This window comes from Tripterygium wilfordii, chromosome 12, assembly GCF_013401445.1.
Source record: "Tripterygium wilfordii isolate XIE 37 chromosome 12, ASM1340144v1, whole genome shotgun sequence".
In the NCBI taxonomy this organism is placed as follows: Eukaryota; Viridiplantae; Streptophyta; class Magnoliopsida; order Celastrales; family Celastraceae; genus Tripterygium; species Tripterygium wilfordii.
Window position 1 is genome coordinate 10,077,429 of NC_052243.1, and position 9,625 is coordinate 10,087,053.

Here is a 9,625-nt window from a genome sequence, read left to right on the forward strand (position 1 = left end):
CATATATATATATGGTAAATTAACAATAAGGGTATGCATAATTGCATATAACAATGAAATAGAGAATGAGTAAATACTATTAGGGGATTCTTGAAGCTATGCATGATTCAGTGTGTTCTCTTTCTTCTCGCTCCAACAACCACACAGTAAGAGAAGGGGGTCAGTCGGTACTACTGGGGGATTATTGAACTTATGTATAATTCACTGTATGTATATGTCCTCTTCTCTTCCTCCAAAACTCCAAACAGTGCAATCTCCCCTGACATTATTATTAATATAAGTGGGAGTTGTCCTAGTCATTTATTGCAAACATTGTCTTGTTGCTTTGCTTTCCCCTTCTTTATAATTCTCTTTGCCCTTCCTTTTTTCTCCTCATCACCCCCTTTTGTCAACTGCAAATTAAAACAATCTAGGGTTCCCTCTCTCTCTCTCTCCCTCTCCCTCCCTCCCTCTCCTTCAACATTCACATCCATTAAAACTTCATCTTTCTTGATCAGTAGTTCAGTACTGTCTTTGTCTTAGTTTTTTTAAAAAAAAGCCTACACAAGGGGAGAAAAGGCATATTCTCTCTCTCTCTCTCTCTCCTGATAACCTAGTCATACCAAAGAAAAGGTATGTACAAGCTATTTGATTTTTTTGTTAAAAGTCTTTCAATATGTGTGTGTGTTTGTATAGGATTTCATTTTTGATCAGTAACTTTGTTCTGTAAAGTAATTGGAATTTGCAGACTAGTAGTTTATTAACAACTGAAATTAAATTAAAGGTCATAAAAGATTGAGATTCTCCAGTGATGAATTCACTGCAGTGAGTACTACTAGTTACTATCTGGTATAGTGTATATATATATATATAATTTTAGCAGGTTAATTACCACTAGACTGAGAGTTGATGTGTTAAAAAGGGGCTATTATGGACTAATATTCAAGAGAATCCCTATCCAGACAGGAAATTGTAAATCAACATGCACTTTCCATTGTTTGATGTAATAGGTCCCTCTTTAATCCTTATTTTCTTAAATTTTTTTAAAAAATAATTTCTGAAGTTGTCGGTAGGGTTTAGGTTACATTTTGGGAAGAATTAATCCATGATCATAGTCACCAATTCAACATAGACTTTCAACATGCCTGAAAAGTAAAGGGAATTGGTTGAAATTGAGAGATATATAGCAGCAATAGCTGTTTCTAATCTTTATAAATTATAACAATTTACACCAAAACAAAACAAAACAATAAAACAGAAAGCAATCAGTGGCTATTTCTGAGTACTTTCATCAAAAGATGTGGTGCTACTAAACTCACTCATATAGTCCAATCAACTCTAATCATGAACCACCTCTGGGGTGTTTGGTAGAACGTTTGCCCCAACTTATAAGCGAGCGTACCTTATAAACACTATCAAACAGGCTAAATGTTTCATAAATATTGGTTTTACATATTTAGTATGTTTGTTCTGCTTTTCTTGAGAATTAATTTTTTTTCCATAAAAAATGTTTTATATTTAAATTATGTATCTTGGCATGTGTACATCTATCAAAGATGTCTTCTTCCTGCTACTCCAATGCACCATGTGCTGCCTGCAAGTTCTTGAGGAGAAAATGCCTGCCAAACTGCGTTTTCGCTCCCTATTTTCCGCCCGAAGAGCCCCAAAAATTCGCGAATGTTCATAAGATATTTGGTGCAAGTAATGTTAGCAAACTCCTGAATGAAGTCCTCCCACACCAAAGAGAAGATGCAGTGAACTCTCTTGCATATGAAGCCGAGGCGCGGTTGAAGGATCCGGTCTACGGGTGTGTCGGAGCCATTTCTGTGCTCCAAAGACAAGTCATTAAGCTCCAGAAAGAATTGGATGCCACAAATGCTGATTTGATTAGATATGCTTCCAATGATTTTCAGGCAGGTAATAATAATAATAATAATAATTTAGAGTATGGAAGATCATCAGGGAATTATGGTTATGGAGGAGGATCTAGTAGTTTTGATCAGAATTCTGGTTTGTATTATTCTTCTTCGTCTTCTCATCAATGGACTAGTGATGGTTGGAGATAGTGATATATATTCGTTAGCATCAAGTGTTTGCTATCGAGGAATAAAAGTTACATATATCATGTCAATGAGATTGTCCTTATATAACTAATTCAGGATCATCTTTGGATTTTGTAATGCTATCTTGACTTTTTTTGATAAACGAGAAATCACCCAGTCCATCCTATCTTTCAGACAATTGAGTGGGCGTAAACTTCGGATCACTAGAACAGTTCGCTCACCACGCTGACGACATGTAAGATTGAGCCGAAACCCATGCGGGTGAAAATAGGGTTCCTAATCTCCCAGAAGTGTGACCTAAAACCCACGAGACCTAGAATATCTCAAGGAAATACTCGCAATTGATTCATACTCTAGACATTAACGGCATGCCGAAAAAACTTTCCATCCTACTCTTCTTGGAAGTGTGCCCTAAAACCCACGAGACCTAAAATATCTCAAGGAAATACTCCCAAATCCCAATTGATTCAAACTTCAGACATTAGCAGCATGCCGAAATAACCATCCATTCTAAACTCATAGATACAACCAAGTGAGCTATAGCCCTCCCTGATTTTCATGCTAACTTGTCTTTCTCTATACAACCCATCTTCACTGTTTATAGACATTAATTGCATCAACACATCCTCTTCTGCTACTGCTGTTTCACACGCCACCAGAAAAATCAGTACACTGTGTGGGTTTGAATTTGTTTGCAAAAAAAATTACATAAATATATTCCTCTGTGTGTATATATATATATGCAGTGATGTCTCCATCGCACAAAAACAAGCGCACGAGCACACATCAACAACAGAAGGTATAAAAAGGTCAAAAAATGGGTCAAATCCATGGCTCTTCCGAGTTCATGTATCTACTATCTAGTCAGTTCATGGGCCATACTCAACCGCCCCAAAGGACCCATGAAGTCCACTACAAAGATAGCTTGGTTTGGGTTCGATTTGATTAGACGTAATGTAGGCCCATTGGGCCCAACAACACGTCAAGTGAACACACACGAGTTATGCTTCAAACATCATATGATAATTGGCCCTCACACCCTTTTCTTTCTACAAATGCTAGCTAGGTTAGGTTTTGGGACTTGTCCCCCACTTTTAATTTCATTTTTTTTAGTTTTGTGGACATAAATTTTTAGTGACCTAGGAGAAGATTCTTCCAATATACACGTAAAGAGCACATTTTTTAATGTTCAGGAGATTTCTTATATTAACTATTTATGTCATATCAGTAGTTTGACTGTTAAAATAGTTGAAAATCTGTTCAAATATGCACATTGGAACAATTTTAACTCAACTCTCAAGTTGAAATGTTTGAACATTCGGCAATCAAGTTGAACCTGATAAACTCTTTTAGTGATAAAAAATTACATTACCCCAAAATATTTTCCCAGTGGCACAAAAGGAAATGGTAATCCAAATGGGTTTTCTTCAACTTTATAGGCTTGAGATTTACACTTTTGCCACATGTTTGAAAACTTTCTTCAGTTCTTGGTCTTTGTCCAACCCAGAATTAACATTGGACCCAACTCGTGAAATCCAAACCGGCCCACAGACGAATCTCAAGCCTAAGCCCAATATATAATATATTGTCGCCTCTCGACTCGACTCTGTCCTTCGTACTACACTCCTTGAAGCAGTTCATTCTTCATAGCGTGCAGGGATTTCCTGTGATTCTCATCCAAACAGAACTGTCTTAGTAGTCCACTCCACACTGCCAGGTTTGAAGGACGGTACGCCTCTTTATTCTTTCTTGTCTCTCTCTGGGTATTTTTTGATGATTAAAGCTTCGAGATTTACAATAACTCAAATCCTTCGAACATCGACACGGCCTTGTCTATATTTCGTAAGAACAACTTCTGAACCATCGTTGAATGCCTTTTCTATCCCAAAATCAGCTTTCTCCTCCCCCTCCTATTCGTCTCTAGTAGAGATTATACCGGATTCAGAGTCCAATTCTCTCTCAAACCCACTGTTGCATTTTCTCCCTCAAACCCAGAACCCCAACAACATAGTCAATCTCGTATGCTCAGCTCTCAAACAAGGGCATTCGGGTCTTGTCCTTCTCCAAAATGACATAAAAGAGATTCTTCCTCATCTGGGTCCCCGTGAAGTCTCGAGGGCTTTGTTGAGATGCCAGTCTGATCCTTCCATGGCTCTCACTCTCTTCAATTGGGTTAAAATTGATTTGGGTATTAAACCCACTACACATAATTATTGTCTTGTTGTTCATATATTGGCCTGGTCTAGAAAGCTCTCTGAAGCGATGAAGGTGTTGACTGAATTGGTTGTGCTGGCTAGAGACCATTCACCTGGTGAAGATATTTTCAAAAGTCTGGTTTTGTACAGGGAAGATTGTAATTGGGATCCTGTTATTTTTGATATGCTCATTAAGGCCTATGTGAAAGTGGGTATGATTGAAGAAGGGTTTAAGACTTTCAGGAAAACTTTGGAGGTTGGTTACATACCCAGTGTGATTGCTTGCAATTTTCTTTTGAATGGCTTATTGAAGTTGAATTGTATTGATCATTGTTGGCAAGTTTATGAAGAGATGGGACGAATAGGGATATGCCCAAATTCATGTACTTTCAATATTTTGACCAATGTTTTCTGTAAGGGTGGAGATGTGGATAAGGTTAACGATTTCCTAGAGAAGATGGAGGAAGAGGGGTTTGAACCTGATTTAGTGACATATAATACTCTAATCAAAAGTTATTGTGAAAAACAAAGGTTGAATGATGCATTCTATTTGTACAGGATCATGTATCGGAGGGGTGTGTTACCTGATTTGTATTCATATACTACATTGATGAATGGTCTTTGTAAACAGGGAAAACTGAGAGAGGCTCATCAGCTCTTACATCAGATGATTCACCGTGGAATGGATCCTGACATCGTGTCATATAACACACTTGTTTTTGCTTACTGTAAGGATGGAAAGATGCAAGAATCAAGGTCCTTGTTGCTTGACATGATAGGATATGGGATTGACCCTGACCATTTTACTTGCCATGTTATAGTTGAAGGATATTGGAAACAGGGTAAGCTGCTTTCAGCTTTGAATTTGATTGTGGAACTTCAGAGATTTGGTGTTTCTATCTCTTCGGATACTTATGATTATCTATTAGTTTCTTTATGTCAAGAGGATCGGCCATTTGCAGCAAGGAGTCTTCTAGCTAGAATTTCCCAGGACGGTTATGTCCCTAAATTGGAGATCTTTAATGAACTGATTGAATCTTTCTGTAAATGTGATTGTGTGATGGATGCAATCCTTCTAAAAGCGGAGATGGTAAGTGCAAATGTAAAACCAAATCTCACTACGTATAGAGCTCTTATAAGTTGCTTGTGCAGGATAAGCAAGAGTAAGGAGGCTGAATCCTTGATGGTAGAAATGCTTGAAAATGGTATGCATGCGGATTCATTTATTTGCAGGGTACTAATATGTGGGTACTGTAAAGAAAGGGACACTAAGAAAGCTGAATTGTTATTGAAATTTTTCTCCAAGGAGTTCCAAATTTTCGATACCGAAAGTTATAATGCAGTTTTGAGAAATTATTGTGAGGTTGGGGATGTACCCAGGGTGATGGAGCTGCAAGAGAGGATGCTGAAACTGGGATTTGCACCAAACAGCGTTAGTTGCAAATACATGATCCATGGGTTATGTAAGGCCATGGAACTCGATGAAGACTAGTTTTATGTACGACGAAAATGCAATGGAGATTTATAGCGTAAGAATGGCTAGAGATGGTTACAACTGATAATCCTAGTATAAGGAAAAACTATTTTGCTGGCTAGATCATCTGAAACGAATACGTCACGTGTTCTCAGATCAAAGTGCAATAATCTGACTTTATTATGGATAGTGTAATTCGAGTTCTGATTGATGATATCAAAGCCTCAGGCATCTGATCCACTGAAAGGCAACTCCCTCATGCTACTGGGAAAGGAGTAAAACTGGTTTCACCAGTTTTCTGGTGACATAAAAGGATAGCAGGAATGCTGCAGGATCCAATGTCAAGCACTGCTCAAGTGGGTAAGATATCGATGCCAGGTTTCCTCAGGATTCCTACTTTCTTATGATGTAACAATAAATCAAATTAAACAACTTGTACTCTTTTCCCTGCATGAAGGCAGGCTGTTTTCAGTTGATTTAAATGTCTAAGTCTATGATGATGAGAGTCGATTGTTCTATAACACACGCTTTCTGTTGAAGCGATTAGATTACACTGAGTCATGTTAGCTAGATGATCTGAGAGAACTGCTTCATTTGTCCTTGTCCTCAAAGTAAAGTAACGAGTCTATGATAAAGGGTATAGTTCATATCTATATATGTATAATTGGTGCATTTCCGGCCTTCTCCTGGCGAGTTGCAATTCTTTTTTGTACTCTCGCAACTGACCTTTGTTTTGTGCAGTAGCTGTGGATCAAAAACGAAATCGTTGTCCCTTTGTTCATACAAGTGTGCCCAGTGAATGAATAAGACAAAAATCTATACTCCATCTTAGATTCATGTATCTGCATTTATACAAAGCTTCCCCGCAAAGCTTCTTTCGGCAATCACTTCGGTGCATGCATCTCCTGGGTCCATGATTTCGGCACAAATTGAGACCGCAGTGACGCCAACGCCATGATTCGACTGCACCTTCCTCTTCGATTTGTAGCTCAATTTCTGCTGCGCAACCTTCCGCTTCATGTAGCTTTCAGTGTTTCACTGTGATGCTCTGTCCACAACAATCTCATAGAAGCTGCTGTGTGAAGAACTCGAGAACTAAATGTCTAGATCCAATGAATTGCCGTGAGTGAATGTGGAGTTTGAGGAGATTTGGTGTTCGCTGCAGAGTCACGTGGATTCGATGAGTGCCTGAATTGAATTACAAACGGTCAAATTGAAGAGACTACGAAGTGGTGAAGACTCGAGTCAAGCTCGAGTTGGCACAATGGAGGTTTGTGCGTGTTAAAAGTGAAAAGGTTGTTAGAATTTCAATTAGAAGAACAAACTCGGGTGCCTCAATATTGGTTTTAGAATAACTTTTTAATTTTTTTTTTTTTGCAATTCTATTTATGGGAGCTACTTATTTTCCTAGCATAGATTATAAGTTTCACATTTTTCTTCCAGGTAGACTTCCCTGCTTCTCTGAGTTGGATGATATCAAACTCCGGCCAAGGTTTCTGCTTTGCTTCGCCTTGCGCTCGACCTCGCCGTTGGCACGGAAACTGGAATGCTTGATTTGATCTTCAAGTGATGGGGTGTATTGACGGTTTGGTAGTGTGTGTTAGTTTTGGCGCTAGGCTTTAGGTAAGACCTGCTTTTGAAATTGAGGACTACTATTTCCCTAATATGCGACTTTGTTTCTGTGAACAGATCTAAGTCTTCGCTTCTGAAACTTTGTTATTTTGTTCGAGGATTTGTTTCTGTGATAGATTGAGAATTGTTGCCGCTCACATCATCTCTAGATCTCTCCATTATGGTGATGAATGGTCTTTGGTTTGGTTATGCATGCTGAAATTCAATTCGTAGTTCTTACGCTATTGTTTTTGTTCATGGTTTTTCATTGTCTTCTCATTTGTTCTTTATGGGTTCTCTGTGTTGATATCTCTGCTTTTTTTCCCCCTAAAGGTTTCATTTTGGGGTGTTTTTGGTAGATTAAAAATGGGTTATTGCCCATGTTTTGGTCTGAGAAGGAGAACCTGGCCAAAGCGGGAGGCTGTCATTCTGAGCCGACTACATGCGCATCTAGTGCAGTGAATGCTATTCGCTTTCCCCTGTCCTTTCATTCAAATGCCCCTGAATCTGAGCTCTGAAGCCCCTTCTTTTTCACTATCTTCTGGTAATTACTTCATTATCTTCTGGCGAATGATTGGATATGGCCATTTTCGCTTCTAATTTTCTGTATTTGGTTTCTTGCTATTTGTTCTTTGTCAATCTGTTTAAACACATCTTAAGGCTACTATACAATTCCTTTTCATGACTAAGAACTCATACATTTATTTTATTTTTTCAGGGCTGTCACAGCTATTAATAGTGTGAATTTAGATGTTTTTGTGTAAGTTTAAATCTATATTCCCTTTCATAACAGATTGGTAACGGTACAATTGTTTATAATTTTCCTGTTCTGTATGATAACATTGTCCCATTCAAACGGCAGTTGTAGAGAGATTTGGGGGGACTCCACAATTCCCTAGAGGGGTTAATTACAATATACTCAGCGAAAGATAGGGGTGTTTTCATTTCATTCACTCAAAGATGTTCGTTTACAATTCACTCATATAGAGATTCAAACGTTTGCGATTTCCTCACTCCGTCAACGGAACCGTTAGTCAATTGACGGTCAACGTTGACATGGTCGTTAAATGTATATATGGACTATTATTTACTAACGTGACACTTCTTTTTAAATTATATACGTATTTGATATTATTTACATTAAAATATTTTATTATATTATAAAATCTAAGTCGTCTAAAAGAGGAAGACGGCATTTGCGATTACCCTAGCCTTCATTATCCCTTTCATTAGGGACTGCTACACCAAATTGATAACCAAATCTCAGTAGCCTGTTTTATCCTTCGATTTTGCTCGACCCATCCAAATTTGTTGTTTAGACTTTTGTGATTCAATACTTGAAGATGTCATGTCCTCAAGACCAACCTACTGGTGTCAGGGGAGTTTGTTTTCGATATGTGATTTTCAATCGAAATGGTTGTGTTGTGTTAATGGTCTTCATGTGATCCCATAAAGAGTTGCTTATTCCTTTTATTTACATGTTTCAGAGTTTTGTATTGGCATATTTCTGGGTTCAACTTGTGCCGATGTTTCCGTTCTCAACGCAAATTTCTTTTTGTTGATTGTACTACATGGAAATCAACAATTGTTGAATAAAATACGAAACAAAGCTCTATTTCAACCTGTAAAACATTGACAGAGGTCCTACTTTATTGGGATATTTGTGAGTTCTTTATTCTTTTTCTTCTTCTTTATTTGAACATGTCGTGAATTAATTTCAACCTGTTGTTCGAATTCTCTTTTTTTAGGCTCAAGCCAATACCTCTAGAAACAGAGGCACTATCAACAACAGAGGAAGGGTAACTGGAAGGGGAAGTGGTCGGGGAAGAGCCAGAGGAAGTTCAAGGTCTTCTTTCATGGTTTCAGACACGAGTTTGTTAATGGTTAAAGAGATGTTTGATGGCTGTCATGGGTGATATGTTTTTCGGGCTACTCTATTTTAGTTTTTAAGTCTATCTTAGTCATGGGTTTGGTGGCTGTATCAAACTTCTTAATTTTTCTAAGCAATTAATGACGAATCTGTCTAAGTCTATTTTTGATGTGTATTTATTAGGTTTAATACAATATGCTTGAAATTTTTTAATGACGAATGATGTTACAATGTGCTAAAAAATCTTGGATATGGTTGATTTGCACTGTTAAAGTGATTAATGAAACAGAAATTCCATATCAGTTTTTAAAATTTCTTTGCAAACAAGTGTCACGTCAGCAAATAATAGTACATATATACATTTAACGGCTAGGTTAGCGTTGACCGTCAATTGACTAACGGTTCCGTCGACGGAGTGAGGAAATCGCAAACA

General features: G+C 37.8%; 2 protein-coding genes across 7 annotated transcripts; both read left to right on the forward strand.

Annotated features, from left to right (window-relative positions):
- The first annotated feature begins 218 nt into the window (after positions 1 to 218).
- On the forward strand, positions 219 to 2,208 carry LOC120010937 (LOB domain-containing protein 25). Its single transcript, XM_038861886.1, has 2 exons — positions 219 to 612; positions 1,536 to 2,208. The coding sequence occupies exon 2, from the start codon at positions 1,536 to 1,538 to the stop codon at positions 2,043 to 2,045; it is 510 nt and encodes a 169-aa protein (XP_038717814.1). The 5' UTR covers positions 219 to 612; the 3' UTR covers positions 2,046 to 2,208.
- A 1,461-nt stretch (positions 2,209 to 3,669) lies between these two features.
- Positions 3,670 to 9,367, forward strand: LOC120010936 (pentatricopeptide repeat-containing protein At5g40400). Of its 6 annotated transcripts, none has more exons than XM_038861882.1 (3): positions 3,670 to 6,981; positions 7,155 to 7,866; positions 9,071 to 9,367. In XM_038861882.1, the coding sequence occupies exon 1, from the start codon at positions 3,816 to 3,818 to the stop codon at positions 5,727 to 5,729; it is 1,914 nt and encodes a 637-aa protein (XP_038717810.1). In that variant the 5' UTR covers positions 3,670 to 3,815; the 3' UTR covers positions 5,730 to 6,981; positions 7,155 to 7,866; positions 9,071 to 9,367. The 6 variants fall into 6 exon arrangements, with proteins under 6 accessions (XP_038717810.1, XP_038717812.1, XP_038717813.1 ...); XM_038861884.1 differs by lacking the exon at positions 9,071 to 9,367 and adding an exon at positions 8,041 to 8,669; XM_038861885.1 differs by lacking the exon at positions 9,071 to 9,367 and having other exon boundaries at positions 3,670 to 4,493; positions 4,869 to 6,981; positions 7,155 to 8,011.
- Positions 9,368 to 9,625: the final 258 nt, after the last annotated feature.

Bases quoted from the DNA above. Each gene is read 5' to 3' on its own strand.
- LOC120010937 (XM_038861886.1), top strand. From the start codon at position 1,536: ATGTCTTCTTCCTGCTACTCCAATGCACCATGTGCTGCCTGCAAGTTC.
- LOC120010936 (XM_038861882.1), top strand. From the start codon at position 3,816: ATGATTAAAGCTTCGAGATTTACAATAACTCAAATCCTTCGAACATCG.